At 32.0% G+C, this 13,279-nt stretch overlaps 2 protein-coding genes across 2 annotated transcripts; both read right to left on the reverse strand.

Moving 5' to 3' along the window:
* Positions 1-210: 210 nt before the first annotated feature.
* On the reverse strand, positions 211-6,732 carry LOC105109365 (amino acid permease 6-like). Its single transcript, XM_011004067.1, has 9 exons — positions 6,632-6,732; positions 5,011-5,184; positions 4,638-4,871; positions 4,305-4,398; positions 3,860-4,074; positions 3,577-3,719; positions 3,179-3,406; positions 2,566-2,991; positions 211-240 (listed from the first exon to the last, which is right to left on the reverse strand). The coding sequence occupies exons 2-8, from the start codon at positions 5,090-5,092 to the stop codon at positions 2,566-2,568; spliced, it is 1,422 nt and encodes a 473-aa protein (XP_011002369.1). The 5' UTR covers positions 5,093-5,184; positions 6,632-6,732; the 3' UTR covers positions 211-240.
* A 1,668-nt stretch (positions 6,733-8,400) lies between these two features.
* LOC105109375 (uncharacterized) lies at positions 8,401-11,023 on the reverse strand. The gene is made up of 4 exons (XM_011004079.1): positions 10,563-11,023; positions 10,190-10,419; positions 9,657-9,764; positions 8,401-8,741 (listed from the first exon to the last, which is right to left on the reverse strand). Exons 1-4 carry the CDS (start codon positions 10,762-10,764, stop codon positions 8,619-8,621), a joined length of 663 nt encoding a protein of 220 aa, XP_011002381.1. The 5' UTR covers positions 10,765-11,023; the 3' UTR covers positions 8,401-8,618.
* Between the last annotated feature and the right edge of the window lie 2,256 nt (positions 11,024-13,279).

A 13,279-nucleotide genomic window follows, 5' to 3' on the forward strand; every position in this document is an offset into this window, starting at 1 on the left:
TAAACCCATACTGTAATTTTGAGATATTTTTTTAATATGAATCAAATGCTAAGATAATTTTTAAATATCATAATAACTATATAAAAATAAATTATCAAACTCTTTAAATCTATGTTATCACATCAAATAAAAACTAAATTAAAAAAAATAATAATTCAACATCACAGTCAATTGCATAATTATTTCACATAAGATAATGTTTAAACTTATAGCTATAAAAGGATAGTAGAAAAAGGAAACCTAAGAAACAGATTTGAAAGGCTCGCAGTTGTGGAGTTCCATGATAAGGCCTTGAGCACATGTGACAGCAGCTGCAAGTGATACGAGCAGGCAGGACAGAGTCAAAATTTATTAACTCCAAATAATTCTTCTGGAGTATCGAAAAATCCTTCACTTTATGAAATAACCCTTGTAATTCTTATTTTATAGAAATTTAAGGTTTTTTTTTGCAATCCTTATTCTCAATGACATCTTAAGCTTCTTCTTAATCAAAAGGTTATTTTTTATACTCATACCTTTGAAAGAGTTCTCAAAGCTAATCATAGATATATGATTACTCTCCTCCTGATTTCTCAGGTTACTTGCTCCTATTAACTAACTTATTAATTTTGTATTTCGTCTCTATACCTAAATATTTTTTTCAAATAGAATCCCCCATGTCTCATCATACAAGAGCCTTTATCCATAATTATTCAATAACATATAATAACTAACAATAACCATGAATCATTGAGTTCTACAACAATTAACATATATAAAATCAATATAACAAAATAACAAGCACAAAGAAAGCCAATGACCTAAACAATAAGAACATTAATTCGTGTTTTATAAAGGAATATTTTTCTCTAATTAGAACTTAACATTATATTTTTCAAAGTTGTTTATATACAATAAAAATATCTTAAATAAATTTTAAACAGTAATTAAAGAGTCCTAAATTAAATAGTAAAAAATTTAAACTAATTAGGAAAAATATGGAAAATTCAAAATAATAAATTTTAAACTTTATTTGAAAGTCTTCAAAATCATTGAAAACATGATTTTTAAAATCTTCTAACTTTTATTAGTAAAATACAAAGGTAAATCAAAAGTTACCAGTATATTCGTCCGTGTTCAATTGTGGATCATGCTATTCTTTTTTTAAACTAAAAAAAAATGTTAAGAGTATGGACTTGTTTTGGAAGTATTATTAAATCTAATTAACTAATTTAATTTTGAAACCTGCCGACTAATTTGTTTACTTAACTCAAGTTTTGAATTAAATCATAAAGCTGATCCAAAATGAATCACTTAATTTAATAGATTTTAAGACAATTTGGATGACCAATAAAAACATGACATATCTTTTTAAAAAAAATTAAGACAATAATTTTTTTTAATATTAAAACGATGTCAAATTAGATCGACCTTAATTACCCTGTGACCTAGGTTATATTTGCAAAATCGAGTGCCAACCCTAAAAATAAAGTTTTTTTTGATATCATGATAACTCTATAAAAAATAAAAAAATAAAATATAAATTTTATTTTTTAATTAATTCAATATTGAAAAAGAGTGAAATAAAAAAAACAATTAGAAAATTAAAGGATAAATTTTTTTTTTTTTAAAAAAACAAATTAGGTTTGATGGTTAAATCCATGAATCGAGTAACCCGGGCCAACATGTTAAACCCACCAACTGGATAATGTACTCCATTGGAATCAATAATTTTTTATATAAACTATTGTTTATTTTAACTATATGACAATAATAATAAAAAAAAGGATAATAAAATTAGACATCAAACCAATATTATGACTTTTTTCTTTTAAACTGTTATAACCTTATAAAAAATAAAATGAAAAAAATTATAAAACTTGATTTTCAATAAACCTAATATGAAGTAATAAAAAAAAAAAAAGAAGTTAAACTCACCAAACCCATCAACAAGCCTATGAACTTTGTAAACTTTAATAGCATGTTTTTTTTCTTCTAAAATTATATTTTAACTATATGATAAATTAAAAAAATAGATAATCATATAATTAAGTTTAATTAAAAAATATTTTAAAAAATATCCTCGCTAAACCCTTGAATCGGGGTAATAAGAACTAAATTCATGAACTTAGACAACAAGAGTTACCTCATCAAACTTACAAACTGAGACATTAACTCCTCAAATTTTAATAGTCTAATGTTTTAAAAAATATATTTTTTTTATTAAACTAAACTTTTAGAAAAATAGACCATATCATAATATAAACCCATGTTAAGATTTTTTTTTTATATTAATAACCATATAAAAAATAAATTATAAACTTATAAATCTCTCTAAACACATTAAATAAAAACTAAATTAAAAAAAAACGAAAAAAAAAACAACGGGATTACTATTGTAATCCACTTATAAGCGGTATGGGAAGAAAAGCGTCCCCCTGGTGAGCTTTATACTTAAAAGAGAGATACCGGCGGAGGCCAATAATATAGGCCCTTAATTAAGCGTTATTGTGATGAATAGTCCAACATCACAGTCAATTACATAATTATTTCGCATAAGATAATGTTTAAACCTGCAGCTACAACCTAAGAAACAGATTTGAAAGGCTGGAAGCTGTGGAGTTCCACGATGAGGCCTTGAACGCATGCGGCAGCAGCAGCAAGTGATACAATCAGGCAGGACACAGTCAAAATCGTTAGCCATGTCCAGGTGAAGGTAAATCGTCTAATTCTCGCCTGTGATATGTACATCTGTACTGGGAAATACAAAGTCAATGGCCAAAATGATATCGCACCAATGAAACCCAGAACACTGTTGAAGAACGGAAATGTCATTGCCATCACAGATGATGCTATCACATAGGCTGTTCTCCACAATAACCTGAAGGAATTCACATGAAAAACACCATAAAATAGAATGTCAACAGGGTGTTCGTTTGTTATGAATCCACTCTCTGGCCATTTCTTGCGGCATGAATCTTCCACGAGCTTGAATATCGGTTGGCAATATACCTACACGCAACACAGCATTAGTACAATTTATTTGTTCCTGTAAAAACTAACGACTTTTCAGGTTTTTTTCCAGTGATCTGAGCTCATTTTCTGGATTTTTGGAGATGTTAAAATGTACAGGAATAACCAAATAGGGCTCAGAGATGAAAATGAAATAGGCATCCTGACTGTAACTTTAGACATTTACCTGGTAAGCACCAACAAGGTGAATAACAATGCATAAGTTAGCAAAGTCAACGAGCCAGTAGGGCTCATAAAAACCGAATCCTGTTAAGAAGTTGCCTGGTGCCACGTTGCCGAACGCTGCATAACCCAGCGTTCCGCACAGCATGTAGAATACAGTGGTTGTTGCGACTCCAACTAGGGAAGCCTTCTTCATCACCTGGTTCTCTGGCGAGCTTGATTTTAGTGTATCCTGTGATCCATGGAAATAATCATTTGAGTTCATTCTTTTGGATGGAGAATCTGTTTCATGCAAAGGGTTGCTCGTGGTAAAAGAAAACTAGTTAACTTCCTTGTCTCTTGAACTTCTCTTTCCTGAGTGCATGTGTGCTGAATCTGCTGATATCTAATAAATTGAGTTACCTGTATCTCAACAAGGATTGAGGAATAAGTGTAGGCAAATGCAATGTTTCCAATGGCTTGAAAGCAATTCCAAGCCTTTTCTGTGCTTGTCACGTCCACCCCTACCACAGTTCCTGTTAGGCTTGTTTTAACATCTTTCCCTCCTTTAAAAACAACGAAAACAATATCACATCAAACTTATCCATAGTTTTTTTTATCACTATCAATATTTTGTGCAAACACGAAAAATTTATAGCTAATCCTGTGAATTAGAATTGATGGTTTATTTTTGTCTATTACTGACCTGCAATTGCAGCTATGGAGAGACCGATACCGACCAGTGAGTATGCAAAAGACATGATAGCAGCGAGGGTGGAAAGCCCGACAAGCTCATGAAAATTAGGTATTTGGCTCATCATGACTTGTACAATCCCAAATATGATCATGAACATATTCGTTGATGCATGGCACTCTGCGTCATGGCCTTCCCTGTGAAAGCAGTTTGATCTTTTAATGGCCCTGTTTATTGAAGGGAGGGGAGAGGGGAAAAAACACTTCAGTATAGTAAAAATAAATTATTATTGTATATTCGTACTAGTTATTGCCCATCAGCCTTCCTCCATTGGAATCATAATGCTCGTGTTGCTTTAGAATCTTCAGATTTTTGGCGTTAACAACTTGTATTCTTGAATTTCTTTTTAATAGCTACGGATATGAATTCAAAAAATTGAAAATTTGTGGGAGCTTACGCCATGCTTATAGATGCGGTGATTGTGTATCCTATTGACGTTCCTACAAGATTAGTATATTGAGATATCCCACAGAGTGTGTACTTGATTCCTCCTACAGAGAGAAAGGGATTGAAAGATTAGTATCTGTAGCTTGGAGGTTCTAACAACCATAGAATGGCCAATAAGGAGCGAAATGGGAGCGCGCAAGACAGATTAATGAGTCGGAATTCCTGATTATGAACCAACAAATAAAGAAAAACAGATCAATAATGATGATGGGTTCAAGTGCTTTTTGAAGCAAGTATACTGACATTTTTCAAGGGTATTGAATATGTTGTGGATGTTGCCTACCTAAATGAGCTTTTACAGCACCCATGTAAGTGTAGGTTCTTGTCCCTTCAAGGGGACCTGGGAACCTATAACAGTCAGCTAGGAGACAGGAATTAAACCAAGTGATTAAAGAGAAGATTAGAAGAGAAATAGGTCCTGCAATCCAACCCAACTGAGCCATGGCCCATGCAAGAGATAGAACTCCAGACCCAATAACAGCTGTAATGATGTGTGCACTCGCAGACATCAAATTTCCTGCAAAGGGGGAAAAAACATGCAAAAAACTGAGAAGGATGCCACAATGAAGTGAAAGAAACCCTGACTCAACAAGGAGAAAGAAACAGAAAATGAGGAAATTGTTCATGGATCTAAAGAAAGAGAAAAAAACTGATACCGTCTCTCTTTAAGCGACCATCGTCATCAGTTTTTACAATGTCTAGAGCGAAGCTTTGCCCGTTTCCTGGCATTGTAGCCATGTCTGCCTTTCTGTATCTCGGAGGTGTATCTGAAAAGATAAATGGAGCCTTGGAGACTGCTCTCTTCACTCTTGAGAGTATAAATGGTCAAACTGAAAATAAGCACCAGCATTAATACAGCGAGAATCAAGAGGGGGGCATAAATCAGAATCAGCTGTAAATTGCTACGAGTGTTTCTTGTCCAAGTGGACAACAGATTACTTTGGCAGGCATATCAAGGATCATAATGTAAAATTGATAAATTAGCTCTCCACTACTCTCTCTCTCGCTTTATTTCCTTTCCTTTCTCCTCATATCACCCAACATACCGTGGGATATATATGGAAAACTATCAAGAACATATACAAGCAATGCCAGAACAGATTGCAAGAAACATGTTTCAAGGGGAAAGCCAACAAGATTTTCCTTTTTTTCTTCAAAAAATGGTTCCTGCACATTATGAGGAATGCATTGACGGTGCTCTCTTTTCATAGTTTTTCGGTGTCTGTTAGACTGCTTTTTCTAATTTCAGATTAAGTAATTACCACTACTAGTAGCGGGGGCATCTCAGACTGAAGTGCAGAAGCAAACATTAATTAGCACCCTTGTTTAGGCTAACATGTTTTTAAAAAGTTTTAGATTTTTTCGTTTTAAATTAATTTTATTAATTTTTTAATAATAATGATGATGATAATATGCATCAATTGAGATAAGATTTCTTTTCAACAGTTTTAAAGATATACCTCTCGGATAATGGTCGTTAGATTTGAACCTAAAAAGTCGGTTAAAAAAAAAAAAACAAAGAGATCAAATCTCCTTAGTCATTATATCTCTTGAAGTTTTTTTAATTATTATTATTATAAATTTTGACTTTATCAAAACCATGTTGATTTTTTATTTTTTTAAGAAAGTAAAAATTGATTAAAAACTCAAAAAATAATATTTTTTTTGTATTTATTTATTTAATCAATTTATTTTTTCTAATTATTTCATTTATATTAAAATGGTAAAACCTTTTTTCAAATTCTTATTTATTTATGTCGGCTATTTTTTAGCTCATTCTTGATTTTATTTTGAAAACCAAAACAGATATTAGGAAGGAAATAAATTTCATGTTAAAAAAAGAAAAAATAGAACATGAAAAATAAAGGAATTAATAAGAATATAAATCTTTTAACTCGGGATAATTGAAAACTGCTGTAATCCTAATACTTGTCATGACTTGTGTAATACTTGGATATCGAGGTGTTCATTAAAAAAATTTATTGATGAAAATAAATATGTATTACCCTTGGTAAAATACTAAGCAGATTGAAATGGATGGGACTGGAACCAAAATCTGGTTCTTTTTTTTTTTTTAATTAGGTTGGATCTAACTTACCTATATGGGCTGAGATAGACTCCTCAGCCCGGCCCGGTTACCAGTGCGGACCAGTAACCGGCCAGGCATCGGGCACGCGCGATCTAATCACGCTGCACTGCACAGTGCGAAGGTAATTATAATTACCTTCGCACTGTTCTGAGAAGTTTAAAAATGCGGGGAGGAAAACGAAGGCTTACCTTGGCGAAGACGAAGACGAAGTTAATGGTCCTAGCACTGGCCGGAGAATGTCCTTCTCTTCCTCCTCCTTTCAGTCTCTCTTCCCTCTGTCTCTTGTTTTGTTTTTATTCTCTGGGTTCTCTCCTGTTCCCTCTGTCTCTCTTCTGGTCTTCTCCCCTTTGTTTTCTCCTCCCCCTTATACCTCTTTTTTTTTCTTCCTGTACTTGCCTTTTATAGGCATTCCCTCTCGCTGCTTATCTTCCCCTGATAATGATAGGAACTAGGACTTCGTATTTTGGCCGGATTGGGACACCAACAGTCCCGCCATTGCTGGACTGTTGGTGGTGGTTTCTTCCACGCCTTAATGACTTGTTAACGGTGGCGAAGGAAACGGGAACGATCTGAGAAACCGGAGATGGAAGTCGTGGGAATTGCCGTGTGCCTGTGGCTTGTCTGGTGGCGGTCGGTGTTCCCTTTGCATGGGGTCTCCTCTGTTTCCAGCATAGTTGTCAGAACCAACCGGGCTTTACCCAGCTGAGGAGCTGAGTCATGGGTTATACACTGTTATCCATGTTGGACTGGAAATTTTTTTAAAAAAAAAATTAAAATTTTAATAATTTATATAAAAAAAATTAAAAAAGTTTTTTATATCATATTAAAAAAATATTACATTAACGTATTAATTTTTTAAGTTGAACTATTTAAATAAAAAATTTATTAAATATTAAAAAAATATAATTTTTTTATGTAAATATAGATAATGTATACTAAAATGTTTTAAATCTTATATTAAAAAAATAAAATATTCTTCTTCCATAAAATTTGAAAATAGCTAATGATCAATGAAAAAATAAAAAAGAGAGTCCTTAACTAAGGAAAAAAATGCTTTGAAAAAAAAATATCAAGTTTCAACAAGATTTTGCTAGGTCATTAGTCAACTTGACAAGTTAATAGGGTTTTTGTTGAATTTTTATTCATCCCAATCTTTTAACTTACTCGGGTTGGTCCAACCACCTGGTTGATCAAATTCTAAGTTAATTCATCTGTGCTAGTCCGGATTTAATAATTATAATTTTCAAAGGAAGAAGATAATAAATGAAAATGAAAAACAACATCATTTTTGAATTAGAACAGTTGTTTTTCAATTTGAGTTTTGAAATGTTAACATGTTTTTGAACATATGAAAGAAAAATTATAATTATCATTGACTTTTAATTTAATTAATTAAATCTTTATTTAACTCTAAACTTTGATATTTCTTCAATTAAACTCGATCAATTTTTTAATTAAAATTCTTTAATTAAACTCTCAGCATCATTTATTAAAGTTTAATTAAATCTCACTCGATGAATTCTTTAATTAAACTCAATATTATTTATTAAAATTTAATTAAATTTCTATATATATCAATTCTTTTAATTTATGACCAAAATGAGCTCTTAAATTTATTAATCCACCTGAGTAACCCTTAAAACTTTTTATTTGTGTTAACTTAAATCTTAATTTTTCTTCGTTCATTCCACTTCATTCATCCTTTCATTTTCTTTTTATTTACATAAAATTAAAAATTAAAAATTAGATTATGATAACTGCGGTAAACAAAACCTTTTCAACTGAAGAATTTCAGTATACCCTGGAAGATTCATAAAAAGGAGATGTGTTATGGATAAATTTTAACTCGGCAAGAATTAGAATAATTGAAGCTCGGCGGCACATGGATTGATTACTCTGTGGAGCAATTGCATGCTGCATGCACAAGGAAATGGATTCTAAATTAGCACATAAACAATGAGACCACAAACACCTTTCTTGGCGTTCCAGCAAGAACTGGAAATTCAAAATATTGGGAAAGATGCTGAACATAGAACTGTTGAGAGTACATGGTAATTGGTATGATAGTATTTACAAAGAAAAAGAATCAACTAGGCCAGACAAAATATGCTACAGAGATATCAAATCTAGAATTGAAGTTTAAAGATGCTGGTTTACGTAGAATTGTTTTGTGCTTCATTTTAAACTAGGAGCTATTTGAGATATTCTTTCGTCTTCCAGCAGTTCATATGGATCAATATATTGTGGTGGTGAGAATGATGCATTGCTTCCGTCATGGACGAAGCTTGGCCCAAAGTACTGCCCAAAGAAAAGAGGAAACATGTCAGTAACTAGTTTCTTTTTTCCTCTTTTTTTTTTATTTGAATCATCAGTAGCTAGTTTCCATGGGACAAATAAGTTATGCGCAACCAATATGATGACAAAGACTATTTGACTTCCCTAGAGCAATGACAACCAACAGCAGATTCACCAAGCATACGCAGACACGAAACAAAGAGTTTAAGTATGTGACATCATAAGTAACATGTAGACTCACAACTCAATAGAGAGAAAACATCCACTCAAAGACAATGCCTTCACCACAATTTCTGTTTTTTTTCCACCTAGAAGTAGAATGTCCCAAGATTGAAGGAAGTAGAGGGCTTAGCTAGCATGCAACCAACTCAAAAAATACGGTCAAATTACTGTGGTATAAGATGCATCATAGTTAACCAAAGATCTCCTTAAGCTTGCCAATCCCGTTCTTGGCGGTAGAACAAACTACAAGATCGTTTAAAATTTGATCTTATGCCCCTTGTTTGATGGATCCTCATCAACAAACTATCATGATCATAATTTGAAGAAATGCTTTATGTTATCCTACCTTTCTCGTTTGTGTATATGAACTAAGTCTGATCTCATTGCCAAACCATTCCAATTTATAATCATGGTAACTTGAACACTTACACAGAGCCCCAACAGAAACATACTATATATGACAGTAGCCACTTTCAGATCTCAAATTTCAATACACCACATCATTGATCACCTTCCAACAAAAAACATATTTCAAAAAGCTGAATTGTCAGAGTAGAACTAATGATAGCAATTAAAAAATTAAAAAACCTTGACCTAACGCAGCACAAGGTTTGGACAAAGAAACACCAAACAAAACTGGCAAGGATCCATGGTAACATGTTAAATAGACATGAGTGTAACAGGAAAATAACTTACAAAGTAGAGACTGGAAAAAAATGCGACAGTTATGAGAATCAATGGCCAAAATCCCAGGAAGAAAGTTCCTCCAAGAGTAAGCAAAAGCTTAGCCCTAGGAATTAACCCCTGAAACAGAGAAAAAAATGTAAGCCCGTCATAGCATACCTGCACTTAGATTTGCAAAAGAAAAAAAAAAATCCATCTCCAATATAAACAATCACATCTGAATTGGTGGAAAGAAACAAATGTAACAGCCAAGTGTCGATAGCCATTTAGGAAGACCATTAAAAAATAACCTCATTAGATTACAAACAGCACCAGGAGCTTCAACATGAATGAGATAATAATGATTCATTTAGGATTAGTGCCAGTAGAAATCACCTTTAGATATAGGCAAGAAAGTACACACAACAAAAGATTCTCCCATGATTAGAGCTCAAGTTTTGGCACGGCTTAATTAATAGAAAATTCAAGCAATACTTTGACAAATAAACAAAGAGCAAAACAAACTTTGAGAAATAGTAAACAAAGAGTAAAGAAACAAAATTAACCTCAAGTCCTTCACTATTAAGAGCCATTGACTTCTCCCTTTGATTAGACAAACTTTTATCAACTTCAGTTGATACTGGATTTCTTTTGGAGAAACCCCTATCTTCCTCTCCTATTTTCATTTCATCTTCCACTCCATAATTGCCTCTATTAGTCTCTTCAAGCAATGAAGTTGGAGTCATACCCCTCCTCTTCAGTTCCTTCATAAACAAGGACTCTGTTGGCTCTTCCCCTGTATATAAGAAGAAAAAAACACAAAACCCTCTTCACTAAGCAAACCCACGCGCGCATAACATAAATATTAACAAAAAGCTACTATCTTTCTAATATAGGATCACAAAAAACCAATAAAGTTCGAAACTTTAGAAAACTTGCCATTTCTTTGATTATTATCTTCTTCTTGGACAGAACAAAAAACCTTAACCTTTTGCTGTCTCTCAGAATATCTTCTTGAGCTGCCATAAAAAGTTTTCAACTTGGGAATTGTTTTCCTGTAATTTGATTTCCCGATGAAGTCTTTTGACGGTGAAGTGGAGAGGGGGCAGAGAGTTGATTTCAGTATGTGTAGAGAAGCCATGTTGATGTTGTGTTTGGCATGAAGTGAAGTGAACGAGTATGAGTAATTAAGAATATTTCAAATCGTTTTTTTAAGAAGAGAAAATAAAATATTATTTGACGGAGTGGAGTTGTGCGTTTGTTTCTAGAGAAAGGAAGGAAGTGGTGAAGACAAGAGGTGGGTTTTGGTTGCCTGTAGCCCTGAATCGCCAAATGGGCGTATTTTAGTAAGAAGAGGTTATATGGAACTAACTTGCGCATAAATGATGTGACTGATGGATGGCTTCTGTGGCTACGAAGTCGGGTGATGTCCGTTTTTGTGGGGATAGGAATCGCCAGACAATTTACTCTCCATAAAATCTATGAAGCAAGCCCAAAAACAGAAAAGGAAAAAAGATAATATAAAGGTGACCTTTGATTTTAGAAAACATAAAGTATTAAAATAAGGAACATAACACCATTTAATGAAAAATAATTTTTTTAAAAAATAAATTTTAAAAAAGTAAATTATTTTTTTATATTTGATAATGTAATAAAAAATAAATTGAAAAATATTTTTCACTATTTGATTAAATCATAAAAAATAAATTAAAAAATAATTTATTAATATTTTATTTTTCTCAAGTTTATTAAAATAATAAGGAATAAATTTTACAAATTAAAAAGTTGAATGAGAATGAAATTAAAAAAAATATAATTTCATAAATTATCTCAAATAAAATAAATAATAATCAAAATAATAGAAATCAAATTTACAAAAAAAAGATGAAAAAATTAAAATAATAATAATTAATATTTCATAAATTATTTCAAATAAAATAAGTAACAATCAAAAGAATGAGGACCAAATTTGATAGATAAAAAATTTCAATAAAAAATAATAAAAAAAAAGAAAATAACAATTATAAAAATGAGGATCAAAATTAATATAAAAATTAAATTTTAAGAGATGAAATTAAAAAATAAATATTTAAAATAAAATATATATATATATAATAATTAAAAATTCGATGATCAAATTTGATATAATCAGTAAATAATATGACATTTCTAAATTTTTCATAACTTTAAAAAATTGTTTTCTGTCTATATTTTTTAAAGAAATACTTTTTTAAAAATTAAGCTAAATTTTTTTAACTAAAAATTATTTTTTATTAGCTAATTTTTCTAATAATAAATTAACATAAAAAAATTTAAAATATAATTTTTTAAAAAATAAATTTTAAAAAACAAACATAACTTAGAAAACAAAAGGTAGGCGTTAGCTATGAAAATAGTACCGATTTGTGTCCTTGTAAGAAAATCATCAAGTCAATTGTAAGTACGAAAGAAAGAAAGAAAGAAAGATGGGAAAGATTCACTGAACTCTTTCCACTTAGCTTTGTGAAAGTAGTCAAAGCTAGTGGTTTCATGGTTGTTGAGAAAGTACACCATCCAAGAATTGTTTTATATGTATATATATATATGACTTTTCTATTGCCACCCCTGCATTTCCCTGCAAAAATAAACTCAAGGGTGCAGGTGGGCGTAGCATTTGACATATGGTTGTTTTATTTTTATTCTCATTTGAGGAGGTGAAAGACGGTAAACATTCAAGAAATCAGCATTATCTAAATCTAAACAAAGTTTGAGTCATATTGAAGCTCAATTGCTTATGTGATTGGTTCTTGACAGGGAAAGAGAGGAAGTCATGTTACTTTCACGGCACCTTCAAAATTGATAGAAAGACAAATTCTCAATTCACGTCTCTTAAGCATATGATTACACACAATCTTTGTTTTGTAGCATAATTATTGGGGAATATGATTCATGGATACGCTGAGGAGGAGCTGGTTACCACCCCAACGAGGAGTTTCTTGTAGGACAGTAGTCTGAAACCTAAATAAAACTTGCAAGTTTCAGTTGCTGCCCATTGAAAAAGCAATTCCAAAAACTATAGCCAACCCGAATAGATGGATATTGCAAACATTGTGTCATAATAGCCTATTACGACCCGGCAGCATCGTCTTAAATTGCAGATAGCCTGCAAATTAGCAGTGAATGGTGGGGCTAAACATGAAATGCATCCAGTTCTGACCTCTATTATAATCACATGTACACAAAAATAGATTCCGGGTAGAGTTTCGATCATATGGACAGTACATATATTGTTCAAGCCGTGCTCGTACTCTTTGTATCATTTTGAGGTTTGAACATTTCAAGGGCTAGGTGACACAGGGAGAATTTATTAAAAGAGGCATGTCCCGTCACTAGAAGCCCTTTCTAGGTTTGTGGCAAGCAATGCCATACTTTAAAGCCAGTACAAACAGATTTTACCTAGATTAGTTAAAAAAACCTGTTTCAGGAAGGAAACTAAAACCCCACTAGACAGCGCTGTTAAGGGCAGGAATGATGAGCTTCATTCTGTTACAAGTTTCCCTGACATTTTTATGCACGCAACATGTTGCAATGTGGCCAACCTTATTTCTGATTGCAAAAATTCCTAAATAGCAGAACCATGTGTGTGCCTCCATATGGAAGCTCTGGAATTTGGTTAT

Source organism: Populus euphratica, unplaced genomic scaffold (genome assembly GCF_000495115.2).
Source record: "Populus euphratica unplaced genomic scaffold, PopEup_1.0 scaffold3.1, whole genome shotgun sequence".
Taxonomy (NCBI): Eukaryota; Viridiplantae; Streptophyta; class Magnoliopsida; order Malpighiales; family Salicaceae; genus Populus; species Populus euphratica.

Coding starts and splice junctions, on each gene's coding strand:
- LOC105109365 (XM_011004067.1), bottom strand. CDS start 5,092: ATGGCTACAATGCCAGGAAACGGGCAAAGCTTCGCTCTAGACATTGTA. Junction 4,399..4,637: donor TGCTGTAAAAGCTCATTTAG/GTAGGCAACATC, acceptor TTCTCTCTGTAG/GAGGAATCAAGTACACACTC. Junction 3,407..3,576: donor CAATCCTTGTTGAGATACAG/GTAACTCAATTT, acceptor CATGGATCACAG/GATACACTAAAATCAAGCTC.
- LOC105109375 (XM_011004079.1), bottom strand. CDS start 10,764: ATGGCTTCTCTACACATACTGAAATCAACTCTCTGCCCCCTCTCCACT. Junction 10,420..10,562: donor AGATAATAATCAAAGAAATG/GCAAGTTTTCTA, acceptor TCTTATATACAG/GGGAAGAGCCAACAGAGTCC. Junction 8,742..9,656: donor TTTTTTCCAGTCTCTACTTT/GTAAGTTATTTT, acceptor TTCTTTGGGCAG/TACTTTGGGCCAAGCTTCGT.